The 15,654-nt window shown below is 39.4% G+C and overlaps 1 protein-coding gene across 1 annotated transcript; it reads left to right on the forward strand.

Annotated features, from left to right (window-relative positions):
- Window position 1: 1 nt before the first annotated feature.
- Window positions 2–9,068, forward strand: pole2 (polymerase (DNA directed), epsilon 2; the record flags this gene model as incomplete). The annotated part of the gene is made up of 9 exons (XM_048600085.1): window positions 2–98; window positions 608–697; window positions 784–838; window positions 2,864–2,923; window positions 3,424–3,501; window positions 3,616–3,724; window positions 7,787–7,963; window positions 8,414–8,481; window positions 8,742–9,068. Coding segments are annotated over 9 exons (753 nt in total), but the record flags the coding sequence as incomplete, so codon positions are not given.
- Between the last annotated feature and the right edge of the window lie 6,586 nt (window positions 9,069–15,654).

Raw genomic sequence — 15,654 nt, forward strand, 5'->3', positions numbered from 1 at the left:
ATTGGAGGAAGAAAATGAAGATGCCATGTTTGTTTTTGTCTCCGATCTGTGGCTGGACCAGGTGGAAGTACTTGAAAAACTTCATATGATGTTTTCAGGTAATTTGTTGACTGTATTCATTTAATCAAATAATTGTAGCTTATCACATTACGTAGAATTCCACTTGGCATTGGGGTGTTGAGCTTGTCTAAGCTTACAGAGATGGAAACTAATCCCAATCCTGCCTTTAACCAACATCCATACACTTTCTTTCTCTCCTTTACCTTAACATCACTCCCTTTTTCTTGTTTGTATTATTTTTAGAAACATGAGTATTAGTTGGGGAGCAAGGAGAGAGAGTTATAATCTTCTTTGAAGCAAGTATATTTGCTGACATAGATTTACCACCTTCTAATCGTAAAAATTTTGTTTTAATATGTAATGATTGGTTATCTCAAATTAAGAAATGGTGACAAAAGAAAGTTGAATAGAAGTTTATCATTTACTTCAGTCGACTGTTCCGGAATGCAGTCATATAAAATGGATGTTTTTAATATGTATACATCTGCATTAAACATTCCTGTAGTCGTGGTGTAGACCACACATACTTATACTGTGTGCTCTGTAGGTTATTCTTCCATACCGCCCACTTGTTTCATCTTCTGTGGCAATTTTTCCTCTGCTCCATATGGAAACAACCAAATAAAGTCTCTAAAAGGTGAGGTGCAATTTTTTAAAAAATCTATTAATTGATTTGTGTAGAACTCCAACTTTATTTTTAATTTAATCTTATCACATTTTCAGAATCTCTGAAAACACTTGCAGATATTATCTGTGAATATCCGAATATCCACAAAAAGTAAGTGCTTTAAACATTCAATCAGCCCCATTAGTAGATTGCAATCAAATGACAGAGGAAGCAAATCATAAAAATATTTATCTTCAAAACGTTAATATTGACAGATCTGACGATTCGTCCTCCTCTGAATTTCACATTGTGCTTTTTTTTGGGCTTTTGTTAAATTTGATAAATTTACTTGAGTTACCTTGCTCTGTGCCTCATCATCTGACTACAGACCTGGCATTTTATGTCCCTGTGTGCAACATTAGTCACTACACAAGGATGAGTATCTTCAATTCGTAGCATTAGGATATTGGGAGCCAACCGAAAGGTTAGTGAGCACTGAGGTGATGTGGGAATGAGCTTTTCTGTTGGTTACGTTACGAGCGATGTGGTTTTGGATGTGTTGAAGTTTATGGAGGTTGTAGGATGGCAGTTCAAGTTTAGACAACTTTGGAATATTAAAAGTGTGGAAGTGCAAAAAACATGGATGAAAATTTTGGCAATAAAAGTTATTTTGAAAGGCAATGATGGGTGATGTTACAGGACTGGAAGTTGTTGGGCTTTGCATAAGAGATATAGCAATGGCAACTTTGGACTTAGTAAACTTAGAAAACTCATAATTGGGAGATTCCAGCCAAATGACTTTCAAATAAAGTACACTTGGAGATAGGAAGAGCTGCAGATGCTGGAGTCAGAGTCAATACAGTGTGGAGCTGGAGAAACACAGCAGGTCAGGCAGCATCAGAGGGGCAGGAAAGTTGAGTTTCGGGTTTACACCCTTCATCAAGACTGGGGAGGGGACGGGGAGCTCGGAAATAGACAGGCCGTGGAGCTGGGGGAAGGTAGGTGGGATGGTGATAGGTGGATGCAGGTAGGGGCTAGTGGAGATTGGTCAGTGGGAAGGGTGGGGTGGTTAGGTGGGAAAGAAGATGGACAGGTTGTGTCAGGTCAAAGAGGTGGGAATGAAGCCGGGGTTGGGGAGATTTTGAAACTGGTAAAATCCACGTTTAGGTCATTGGGCTGTTCCTGTAGTTTTGCGCTGCGACTCCCTCGTCCGCTCCATGCTCCACACTCCACTCTAACCCCACCACACCCAGCACCTTTCCCTGCAACCACAGCAGGTGCTATATCCGCCCCTACACCTCCCCTTTCACCTCCATCCAAGGCCCCAGACAATCTTTTCAAATCCAACGGGGTTCACCTGTACGTCCTCCAACCTGGTCTACTATATCCAGTGTTCCCGATGTGGTCTCCTCTACATCGGTGAGACCAAGTGCAGACTCGGTGACCGATTCGCGGAGCATCTGCGCTCTGTACACTATAATCAAAAACACCTTCTGGTTGCCAACCATTTTATCTCCCCCTCCCACTCCCTGGGTGACATGTCCGTCATGGGCCTCCTCCAGTGTTGCAATGATGCCACACACAAACTGGAGGAAACAATATCTCATTCCACCTTAGGAGCCTACAGCCCAATGGCCTCAAAGTAGAATTCACCGGTTTCAAAATCTCCCCACTCCCAGCCTCATGCCGTGTCCAACCTGCCCTCGCATCCCTACCTCCTTGGCCTGACACAACCTGTCCATCTTCCTTCTCACCTATGTGCCCCACCCATCCCACTGACCAATCCCCCCTACCCCTTCCTGCAACCACCTATCACCATCCCACCTACATTTCTCAAGCCCCATCCTCCCTCCATTTATTTCCAAGCTCCTCACCCGTCCCCAGTCCTGACGAAGGGTGTAAACCTGAAACGTTGACTTTCCTGTTCCTCTGATGCTGCCTGACCTGCTGTGTTCCTCCAGCTCAAACAAAGTACATCCTAGCATCATTTTATATCATGGAAATATTAAAATAAGGATCCTTCTTTACTTTTCAGTGTAAATCATTTCATTTGATAAGATGTAGAATATTCTTGCATCACGTGATCACTACAGCTATGATTTTTAAAAAAAATCATTCTTCAGAAATTTCAGAAGACACATCTTTTACTACACTGTGCTCGATAATAGATTCTAAATATTTTCTCTTGTTCTGCAGTAGCCGCTTTGTTTTTGTTCCTGGCCCTGATGATCCAGGTCCTGGTTCTATCTTACCCAGGTAATCACAAGTTCTTGGTGTATTCCTTCTGTTTTTAAAATTGATTATATCCAGTTCCATTGGACTTGGTTTTCCCAATAGTACAACTGCTACTATTTTCCTATTCTGAGTGACAATGGGACCGAATGAAATAATTCCATTGTTATTGGTTTCTGACCTGCCTGGTCACTTCAGTCAGTTGTAACCCTTTGAGTCTAATATCACCTGATGTGGTCTCACCACCACTTCCTTGGCAGTATTTGACTTTTTGTTCCATGTACCTCTTTTATATGTTCAGGGTCATGAAAGGTATTCTAGCAATTTACATTCTTGAAATTTTCCCAATGTAACTTTTTAAAAAGCGTGGTTTTGCATTAAAACAGTAAAATTCTTCTAAATACACAAGGAAGCAAGATCACCTTTTTTAAGACGGTGTGTGTGTGTGTGTGTGTGTAAAAGATTGGTTTTATAGTGAGCTGATTGCAGAAATTGTTTATAGTTTTACTTTTATTTGTTTAAAGACCTCCGCTAGCTGACTATATCACAGAAGAGTTCAGCAAGAGAATTCTATTTTCTGTATTTACTACAAATCCCTGCAGGTAAATGTTTAATATAACTGATCGTTTCACAGTTCACTGGCTACCTTATTGAGCGCACATTCTAATTTTCTTCAAAACAGATTAACATTATTTTTCTGTGCTTGTTATTGTTAGGATTCAGTATTGTACACAGGAAATCATCATTTTTCGTGAAGATTTGGTCAATAAGATGTGCAGAAATTGTATTCGCTTTCCTAGCAGCAATTTGGATATTCCAAACCACGTGAGTAACTGTTCATTTGTTTTTGAATTTTTACACTAGATGTTCTGGTTCGGTGTTATCAGCCATTACTTTTGGATGACCTTGTAATTTCGCCATGATCCAGAGTGTCACTTTCCTTGTCTTACTTCTAGGTAACAAAAGCACTATCAAAGGATTTAAAAGACAACAGCGTTACAAGAATATGCTGGCTTACTGAAATGTTCAATCTGTTGCCAATTTATTTTTATTTGTTCATGATGTGGGCTTTGCTGGCTAGGCCAGCATTTATTGCCCATCTTAATTGTGATGGAGAAGGTGGTGGTGAGCTGCTTGTTTGAACTGCTGCAGTCCTTAAGCTGTAAGGAGACCCACAGTACTGTTAGGACAGGCTTTTCAGGATTTTGAAACAGTGATAGTCAAGGAATGGCAATACATTTCCAAGCCAGTATAGTGTGTGATTTGGAAGGGTCACTTGGAGGTGGGGATGTTCGCATGAATCTGCTGCATTGGTCCTTCTAGATTGTAAAGATCACAGGTTTAGAAGGAGCTGTCTGAGGAGCCTTGGTGAATTACTGCAGTGTATCTTGGAGATGGTACACCATACAGTCACTGTGCACTGTGGTAAAAGGAGTGCACGTTGAAGATTGTGGATGAGGTGCTAATCAAGTGGGTTACATTGTCCTGGATGGTGTCAAGATTTTTTCAATGTTTTTGGAGCTGTATCCATCAAAGCAAGCAAAGGGAATTCCATGACACTCCTGAGTAATACCTTGTAGATGGTGGACAGGCATAGGGGAGACAGGAGGTGAGTTACTTGCCACAGACTTTCTAGCGTCTCGATGCAGCGATGATGTTTCCCCTTGGCTGCGGGGTCCAGAACAAGAGGTCATAGTCTTCAGGCATGTGGTTGACCAATTTAGACTGAGATAAAACATTTTTTTCGGTTTAGTGAACCCATGGAATTTTCTACCACAGAAGACCAAGGAAGCAAAGTCACTGGATACATTCAAGAAAGAAATAATAGATTTCTCGAAGCTAAAGGTGTCAAGGGGTATGGAGAGAAAACAGGAGTATGGCGTAGAGATAAAGGATCAGCCTTGACATGTTGAATAGCAGACTGGGCTCAATGGACCCAATTGCCAGCTGATCCTCCTATTTTCTGTTTGCTATCCTCATGGAACTAACCTATAACCATTGTAATCTAAAGTCTAAAAATAATGGAAATCTTGAGAATATAGATGAAGAAGAAAATGGGGGCAGGATGGATGGAAAAAAATTAAAGTTGTTGGAAATAATATAAAAACTCAATTCGCTGGGATTGAATAGTTCGATTATGTGCTTAAGATTTTACATATTTCTGTAAGAAGCTTATGCTGATATGAACTGACATATAAAAGAAATAAATCATTAAGCATATGCATTCAATATTATTTTCATTTCCTCACAACAAACGTCTTACCTTTTTTAAAGGCCATATCTTTCTTGCACTACATCCCTTTCCTAATTTTGAGACACGACAGCTATTGTATGTCTTTGAATGTTACCTTCTCAATTAGAGTTATCAAGTGAGATTTTAATACATTCAAAATTCATCTATTTAATGAATTAAAATTGACACCATCTGCTCATTATTTGCATTATTGTTTTAGGTCATACCTTCTTTAATCATCTTTAAGTACTTCTTTATTTCCTTTTTGGATGATAACATAGTGCTTCTCTCCGTAGCCATTTGTGGCAAAGAATTCCACATTCTAAAAATCTTGTCGGGGGGGATATTAAAGCTCTCCTCTATCTTTACTGAAAGGCATTTCTGATTCTTGGGTAGTGTTCTCTATGGACTGGCCAGCCTCCATTATTGTTTTTCAAATGATCTGAAGTCAGTGAGCATTAGATAGCTATTAGTGGCCATGCAAAATACCATTACTTTCTGACATCCATCCATAGACTTATTTCCAGTAGATATCCTAATTTTGTGGTCAGTTGACATGTTACCCTACATGTCCAATACAGTGATTTGTCCATGACAGTTGCAGTGCTCCTTTTTAATGCTATTCTTGTGAATTCAGCACAGATCAGGGATGCCAACTGAGATCTTGGCAGTTTGATGGCTCAGTGATATTCATCTGTCAAGGGCACCCACTAGCATATTTCTTCATAAATTTGGGTTTCCTAACTATCGTGCACTAGAAACCTGATGGTTAAATTTTATATAGTAACACATTTCAAATTAGATTATCCCTTTATTGTAGTCAGTTTATGGCAATCTAGCCTAAAATCTATTAAATATAAACACTAGATAATCTACTTAATCAAAAAACTAGTGTTTAGAATCTTAAAATAATTGTCCTTAAAGGAAGCAAGGAAGTGTTTTCACTCTGTAATGCTGACTACATCAGCATGTTAGCAAAACTGGATTGAAAGTTTATTGCAGATATTTTCATTTGTACATTTTACCAAAATGGAGATACACCATTTGATTCTAAATTTAAATATTGAAAATTTAGGGTGCCGGAGATCAAAGTGTGTGTTAATTTTTTGATATATAAATTGGAGACATATCCTACTGGTGCCTCCCGAGAGACGAATACCTTCCTGTGCTTTAAACAGTGCAATTGCTTCGATATCAACTACTCTCAATAGCAAAATGCTCAAAGCTATAGAAACTCTGCGCAGATACTTTATCTAACATTTCTTATCATTCTCAATAACTATTTTAAATTTGATAACCCCTCTTTGCTATCTTTTCAACCATAAGAAATTCTCCTTTGAGTCTTCAACCACAATGAAAATTTCTTAGCCTTGTTTCAGAAATACAATTGCTCAATCTTTATATTAGATTGTTGAATCTGTGCTACATGTTATAGATGGTTTTAATATCCTGCCTTCAGGTTTTTTTTCACATCCTTGCATTACTTTAAGAGTCTTCAGTTGGGGGAAAAAAAGCATTTTGGGATGTCATGAGTTGTGAAAGGCCTATATGCCTAATTGCTCTCTCTCTCTCATCCCCCTGCACAACCTCCCAAAAGCAAATCAATGCACAAGGCATTATGGATTTTGGACTATAACAATATCTTGTATTCTGTTAGATAAAATACATACTGTTCAATTAGACACGACACTCATTTTTATAGAATATAAAATTTAACTGACAAAATGCCTGGAGAAGTAAGAAGATTCTTTGTTTCACTTCTGTTGTAGGGCAATCATATGAATAAAATATAGCGAATACCTGCAGCTTGTATCTGCTGTGGAGGATCCATCTTTATTTCTTGTTTAGTTGTATATCTACATGCTTTATACCCTTTCTAATTGCTGCAACATGGCAGCTCTGGTGAAAGTCTCTTGATTTTTGGCTTTCCCATAAATTTTACTACATTTGTCTGGACAGGTGGAGTCTCCTTTGTTGACCTTGAAATTAGCACTGGTAAAGACCAATTGCCTTCCGTGAAGAATAATTTTCCCTTTTGTGAAGGCTATTTGGCTCCAGGAACTATTCCACCTACAGGTTCACAGACCACCCCATATCCCCACTGCATATTATTTACTTTTACAAATTGCTGTCTCATACAGGACCAGCTGTTTTGATGTTGCAAGCATTAATTAGCTATTTAAACTATATTTTTAAAAAGTTTTGACATGGTTTTGCAATGATTTTAAAAAAGCATAATTATGTTACAGTGACATCTCTTTGTAAGATTAATCAAGCCTGCTGCAGTGTCCGAGTAAGCTTTTCCTTTCTATTGTATCTCATTCGTTCAAACAATTAGCTGTAAATTTCCTGTACATAAAATTTAACCTGGTATTGACCTTTTTGTGTGTGCTTTTTATCTATTTATTCATTCTTTAACTAGTAACATTGTTTTTCAAAGCTGCATTGGTGATTCTTTACTTCTTGGGTGGGAAATCTAGTCTTTGGTGTAGGTTCAATACGAATCTTTTGAGTCTTTGGTAACAGATGAGTTAATGTGCAGTTATTTTTCCTATAAAGCAGTATTTTTTAAATATATATTAAGTCATTGTAAAGGTTTTCTGTGATTGTAAAAGATGCATTCACTAATATTTTTCCTTCAACTCTCTTGGTAGTTTGTGAAGACCATCATAGCGCAAGGACATCTAACACCGCTCCCACTGTTCGTTAGTCCAGTCTACTGGGCCTATGATTATGCTCTTTCTGTATACCCGCTACCCGACTTGATTGTGTTCGCTGACAAATATGATCCATTCAACATCATCCATACAGATTGTATCTGCATCAATCCTGTAAGAACCAGTGCATCAAAATTTTATTACTTTGTAAACCGATCCAATGTAAGCAACATAACTAATCTATAGACCTTTTTTAAAATGTTCCAAGTTTTTTTCCAACAACTTTAGTGAGTTTTCAGAATTCAGTGTAAGAGTGTTGTTTAATTACTGTTTGACATGGTACTCATTGACCAAACTGGTTTCAGGTTCTTTCAAAGTTCTCACTTGGATCTGTTGTCATTTGCAATGCATTTTTTCTCCTTTCTGTTTTTCCTTTAATTTTTGTTACTGTAAGCTGAATCTGACAGCTAACTTAACAACAGTGTGGTTACCTGTAGGAGAAGCTGCATGTGCTGTTGGATGTAGTGGGTGCCAGGTGGGCATGTCCACCTATTTTGGTGCAGTGGCAGGAGCTACAGTATTAATTGCACATCTTTTAATAGAAATTTTACTTCTTTGTTTTAGGGCTCATTTCCTCGAAGTGGATTCTGCTTCAAGGTGTACTACCCTTCAAATAGAACTGTGGAGGACAGGTAATGGACAAAACTCTAAACTCAGGAATATGTTAGGAGACAGGAAGGGAAAAGTATTTTCCACAGAACTTAAACATTTGTTTAAAAGTCTCTTTAAATGTATTCACAATTATGACCAGATTTTTTGACATAAAAAAATGTAATGAAAACATTTGTTACAAAGACGCATCAGTTTTACCTTACTGTATTATAATCTGTATAAGAGATTAGTATCAACCAATTCTTGTAAAGATACTGATTACATTTTTCTTCCATTTCAGTAAACTTCAGAATCTTTGATTGTGAACTTTTAAAAGTTGGAAGAGACTGGACATTGAAGACTTACATTTGCACATTAACGTCTTTTCCATATTCGATAATTCCTTGTTTATTTGTACATATCTATACAAGTATTTTTTTTGTTTATAGATTAAACTTCAAATGTGTGTCTGGTTTAGTTGCACCTTCATTTTTGATAACTATCCACATTTTTTTTTCAAAGATTGATGCCAAATTAAAATTTGTAATTATATCCTTTTATAAGAACTGTTCTTTTTAAATCAAAGTTTATCTTATCAGAATTTATTAAACTTGTATTTTACACATTGTGTGCAATTGACAGAAAACCTCTGTGACACATCTTTCAATTTATTGTACTAATATACTTCAGATATCTGAATGTTGCCATGATGGGAAAAGGACACTCAAAATTGTTAGTGGGGATAATCATTTGCCCAACTTCATCCTTGCCCAAGCTCATCTCCCGCTGAAACCTTCATTCATTTCTTCATTACCTCTAGCCATGGATATTGCAGTTTACTCCTTATTGGTTTCCTGCACTCTACTTGGTCATCCAAAAATTTACCACACATACCTTTACTCATATGAATTATGAGCTGGTGAATGTCACGTAGCCGTTTGAAACTACTCTGCCATTCAATAACATCGTGGCTGATTTGATTATAATCTCAAATTCACATTCCTGATAACCTTTCACGCACTTAGTCATAGAGATGTACAACACAGAAACAGACCCTTTGGTCCAACTCATCCATACCAACCAGGTATCCTAAATAAATCTCGTCCCATTTGCCAGCATTTGGCCCATATTCCTTTAAACCCTTCCTATTCATATACCCATCCAGATGCCTTTAATGTTGTAACTACCAGCCTCCACCACTTCCTCTAGCAGCTCATTCCATACACGCACCACCCTTTGTGTGGAAAAAGTTGCCCCTTAAGTGCCTTTTAAATCCTTTATTCATTAACAGGATGAAGGCGTTGCTGGCTAGGCAGCATTTATCGCCCATCCCTAATTGCCCAGGGGGCAGTTCAGAGTCAACCATGTTGCTCTGGGTCTAGAGTCACATGTAGGCCAGACCAGGTAAGGATGGCAGTTTCCTTCCCTAAAGAACATTAGTGAACTAGTTAGGCTTTCCTGACAATCAGCAATGGATTGATGGTCATCAATCCAGATTATCAATCAATCTTAATTCCAGATTTTTAAAAATTGAATTCAAATTCCACCATCTGGCACGGCGGAATTCAAACCCGGGTCCCCGGAATGTTATCTGGGCCTCCGGATTAACAGTCCAGCGATGATACCACTAGGCCGTTGCCTACCCAATCTTTACCCTTTCACCTTAAAGTTAGGCTCTCTAGTTTTGGACTCCCCTATCCCAGGGAAAAGACCTTGTCTGTTCCCTATCCACACCCCTCATGATATTAACCTCTGTAAGGTCACTCCCTCAGCCTCCAACATTCCAGAAACCCTCCAACCCTGGAAACATCCTTGGAAATCTTTTCTGAACCCTTTCACAACATCATCTCAATAGCAGGGATACCAGAATTGAACGCAGTATTCCAAAAGTGGCTTCACCAATGTCCTGTACCGCTGCAATATGACCTCCCAACTCCTATACTCAATGCATTGACCAATAAAGGCAAGCATACCAAACGCCTTCCTCACTATCCTGTCTACCTACGACTCCACTTTCAAGGAACTATGAATCTGCACTCCAGGGTCTCCTTGTTCAGCAATATTCCACAGGACCTTACCATTAAATGTACAACCGTGCCCTGATGAGCCTTTCCAAAATGCAGCACCTCACCTATGTAAATTAAACTCCATCTGCTGCTCCTCGGCCTATCTGATCAAGATCCTGTTGTACTCTGAGGAAACCTTCGCCATCCACTACTCCAATTTTGGTGTCATCTGCAAACTTACTAACCATACCTCCTACATTCACATCCAAATCATTTAAATAGATGACAAAAAGCAGTAGACCCAGCACCAATCCTTGTGGCACTCCGCTGGTAACAGGCCTCCTGTCTGAAAAGCAACCCTCCACCACTACCCTTTGTCTTCTGCCTTCAAGCCAGTTCTGTATCCAAATAGCTAGTTCTCCCTGTATTCCATGTGATCTAACTTGGCTAACCAGTCTACCACGATGAACCTTGTGGAATACCTTACTGAAGTCCATATAGATTATGTCCACCACTCTGCCCTCATCAATTCTCTTTTAAAATTTAATTAAGTTAGTGAGACACAATTTCCCACACACAAAACCATGTTGATTATCCCTAATCTGTACTTACCTTTCCAAATACATGCAAATTCTGTCCCTCAGGATTCCCTCCAACAACTTTCCCACCACCAGTGTCAGGCTCATTGGTCTATAGTTCCCTGGATTTTCCTTACCACCTTAATAATGGGACCATGTTAGCCAACCTGCAGTCTTTGGCACCTCACCTGTGGCTATTGATACAAATACCTCAGCAAGGGGCCCAGTAATCACTTCCCTAGCTTCCCATAGAATTCTAGGGTACACCTGATCAGGTCCTGGGGATTTATGCACCTTTATGCATTTTAAGCTGTCTAGCACCTCCTCGTCTGTAATATGGACATTTTTCAAGATGTTTGTATTTATTTCTCCATTTTCTACATCTTCCATATCCTTCTCCTTAGTAAACACTAATACAAAATACTCATTTATTATCTCCTCATCTTCTGCAGTTCCACACATAGGTTCGCTTACAGATCTTTAACAGGCCCTATTCTCTCCCTAGTTACCCTTTTGCCCTTAGTGTATTTGTAGAATCCCTTTGGATTCTCATTAACCCTATTTGCCAAAGCTATCTCATTTCACCTTTTTGCCCTCCTGATTTCCCTCTTAAGGATACTCCTACTGCCTTTATACACTTCTAGGGATTCACTCGATCTTTGCTGTCTATACCTGACATATGTCTCCTTCTTTTACTTGACCAAAACCTCAATTTCGCTAGTCATCCAGAATTCCCTATATCTACCAGCCTTGCCCTTCACCCTAACAGGAGCATACTGTCTCTGACTCTCGTTATCTCATTTTTGAAGGCTTCCCATTTTCCATCCATTCCTTTTACTTGCAATCATCCGCCCCCAATCAACTTTTGAAAGTTCTTGTCTAATACTGTCAAAATTAGCATTCCTCCAATTTAGAACTTTAACTTTTAGATCTGATCCATCCTTTTCTATCACTATTTTAAAACTAATATAATTATGGTTGCAGGCCCCAAAGTGCTCCCCCACTGACACCTCAGTCACCTGCCCTGCCTTATTTCTCAAGAGGATGTCAAGTTTTGCACCTTCTCTAATAGGTACATCCACATACTGAATCAGAAAATTTTCTTGTACACACTTAATAAATTCCATTCCAATCAAGCCCTTAACACTATGGCAGTCCCAGTCTATGTTTGGAAAGTTTAAATCCCCTACCATAACCACCCTATTATTCTTACAGATAACCGAGATCAAATTTGTTTCTCAATTTCCTGCTACTAGGGGATCTATTGTACAACCCCAATAAGGTGATCATCCCTTTCTTATTTCTCAGTTCCACCAAATAACTTGCCTAGACGTATTCCCAGGAATATCATCCCCAAGTACAGCCATTATGTTATCCCTAATCAAAAGTGCCATTCCCCCCACTCCCCCAACCTTTCCTTCTGATAGCATCTATACGCTGGAAATTAAGCTACCAGTCCTGTCTATCCCTGAGCCGGGTTCCAAGATATCCCAGTCCCATGTTTCCAACTGTGTCCTGAGTTCATCAGCCTTACCTGTTAGGCCTCTTGCATTGAAATAAATACAGTTTAATTTATCAGTCCTACCTCATTCTCTGCTTTGTTCCTGACTGTCCCTTTCCAATTCATGTGCAATCCGTCCTTCTAATATAGCTCACTTCTACCCCAGAAAGGATTCCAGTGATCCAAAATTGTGAATCCTTCTTGACTGCACCAGGTCCTCAGCCACACATTCATCTGCTCTATTCTCCTACTCCTACCCTCACTAGCTGATGGCACCGGGATTAATCCAGCTATTACTACCCTCAAGGACCTCTTTTTTAAATTTCTGCTCGACTTCCTATATTCTCTCCTCAGAATCTCATCCTCTTCTATTCCTATGTCATTAGTTTCAATGTGTACAATAACCTCCTGCTAGTCCCTCTCCCCCTTGAGGATATTCTGCAATCTCTCCGAGATATCCTTGATGCTGGCACCAGGGACACAATACACCATTCTGATTTCTTGCTGTCGGCCACAAAAACCTCTGTCTGTGCCTCTGACGAGACAGTCCCCTATCACAATCGATCGCTTGGAACCTGACATACCCCTCATTACATTAGAGCCAGTCTTGGTACCAGAAACCTGGCTGTGAGTGCTACATTCCCCTGAAAGTTCATCATCTGATACGTTTTCCAAAAAAGCGTACTTGTTTGAGATGGGGATAGCCACATGAGACTCCTGCACGACCTGCCTCCCCCTCCTGCCCTTCCTGGAGATAACCCATCTACCTATATCTTCAGTTTATCTTGCTTCTTGCAACTGCCATCGATCACACCCTTAGCTCCCATAAATTCCTCATTGCCTCTAACTGCCACTCCAAACAATCCATGCGATCCAATAGGATTTGCAACCAAACACACTCCTGCAGACATAATCACCAGTAACATGCAAACTCTCCTTACTCTCCCACATCTGACAGGATGAGAACATCACTCCACTGAAGGCTATCTTTGCACCTTAACAATCTGCAGACCCAGAAAATAGCACAGTCCTCCTGCTCTGAAAACACTGTTACAGGCTAACTTAATTCTTATGTTTTATATTTTTAAAGTTTAATCAAGTGACAGATTTCAATAAAACATATAATCAGAAAAGAACCCAATCTACTCAATATTGTAGATTTTTAAAAAAAGTAAGGTTATACTTTAAAAAGGCCACTTAGCTGCCCTCCTGCTGTGAGCTCTTCCACACAGGTTTCTCCAAGGTCAGCTGTGAATTCTGCTGTTTGCTAATTTCTCTTAGATGACACCAAAATCCAGAAATACTTGAAATCAAACAGCAGAATAGTCAGCTATGCAGATTCACTGTTGGGTCAGACAGCAATGCAGGTTTATTTCTCCATTTGGTTCACTTCCCATGCGGTCACTGCCCTTGTCTGTCTTCCTCCTTTTGCTTAACAACAATCTACCTACCCCTGACTTAAAAATATTGAAGGACTCTGCTTCTGTCACCTTTTCAGGGAGAGAGTTCCAAAGATTTCCATCCCTCTAAAATATTTTTTGCCTTGTCTTTGTTTAAATGTGTGACACCTGATTTTTAAACAGTGACCCATAGAGGAAACATCCTCTCCACATCTACCTTGTCAAAACTCTCAGGATCTTCTGTATTTCAATCAAGTTACTTCTTACTGTTCTAAACTCCAATGGATAAAAGCTTAACACGTCTAACCTTTCCTCATAAGAAAAGCCCACCTTCTCAGAATTGCCTCCAATACGTGTACATCATTCCTTAAATAAAGTGAAAATATGGGGATGCACAGTGCTCCAACTGCTGTCTGACTAGTGCCCTGTATAATTGAAGCACAACCTCCCTCCTTTTGTATTCCATTCTCTGTTCTGTTTAATTTATATTAAGTGGTCATTCTTGCCACCCCTCCGTGTATCATCCCTTTTGTCCATGTTTACGAGGGTGTAATATCAGGAGTCAAGGGGCCATGGTGGAACCCACGTACAGCATCAGTCAGCAGGTTATTCCTTTGCAAATATCAATTAGTAGGAGGTCAGTTAGCTCAGTTGGCTGGTTTGCAATGCACAGTGATGCAAACAGCACGGATTCAATTCCTGCACTGGTTGAGGTTACCATTAATTTTCTACCTTCTCACCCTGCCCCTCACCTGAGGTGTGGTGATCCTTGGATTAAACCCACCACCAGTCATCTCTAATGAGGGCAGCCCTATAGTCCTCTGGGACAATAAACAATGTTCTATTAGCTTGCCCAATTACTATCTACATGCATACTAATCTTTCATGATTTATGCATATTACCTTTGCCAGATCTCTGCCCACTCATTTAATCTATCCATATATTTTTGTAGTGTTCTCATGTCTTCTTCACAACTTACTTTCCGACATCTGTGACATCAGAAAATTTGACAACCATATCCTTCGTCCCTTCACGTAAATCATTTATATAAATTGTAAACAGTTGAAATCTCCGCGCCGATCCCTGTGGAACACCACTTGTTACATCCAGCAACCTGAAAAGGACCCATTCATGCCTACATTAGTTATCAGCGAACCAATCTTTTAACCACACCAATATGCAATCACCACACTGTGAGCTTTATTTTCCACAACAACCTTTGATGTGGCAGATTATCAAATAACTTTTGGAAATCTAATTACAGTATATTTACCAGTTCCCCTTTATCCATAGCAAGTATTATATCCTTAATGAACTCCAGTAGATTGGTCAAACATGATTTCCCTTGTAATATTAATTCTGCCTGATGACCTTAATCTTATCCAAGTGCCTTCCTTTAACTTTAATAATAGCTTCTATCATTTTACCTATGACAGATGTTAAGCCAACTGTTGTAGTTTCCTGCTTTATGCCTCCCTTTTGCTATATTCCAACCCAGTTGCACCATTCCTGAATGGAGAGTGTTTTGGAAAATTAAAACCAAATACATTAATTATCTCACTAGCCTTTTCTTTTAAGAACTCTAGGGTGAAGCCCATCAGAGCCTGGGTATTTTAAGCTTGCAGCCCAACAATTTACTCAGCACCACTTCTCTAGTGATTGTGATTTTCCTCTGACCTCGCTCCCTTCAATCTCCTGATTTATTGTTACTTCTGATATGTTACTCAT

The sequence above is a fragment of the Rhincodon typus genome, chromosome 8 (genome assembly GCF_021869965.1).
Source record: "Rhincodon typus isolate 14 chromosome 8, sRhiTyp1.1, whole genome shotgun sequence".
NCBI lineage: Eukaryota > Metazoa > Chordata > Chondrichthyes > Orectolobiformes > Rhincodontidae > Rhincodon > Rhincodon typus.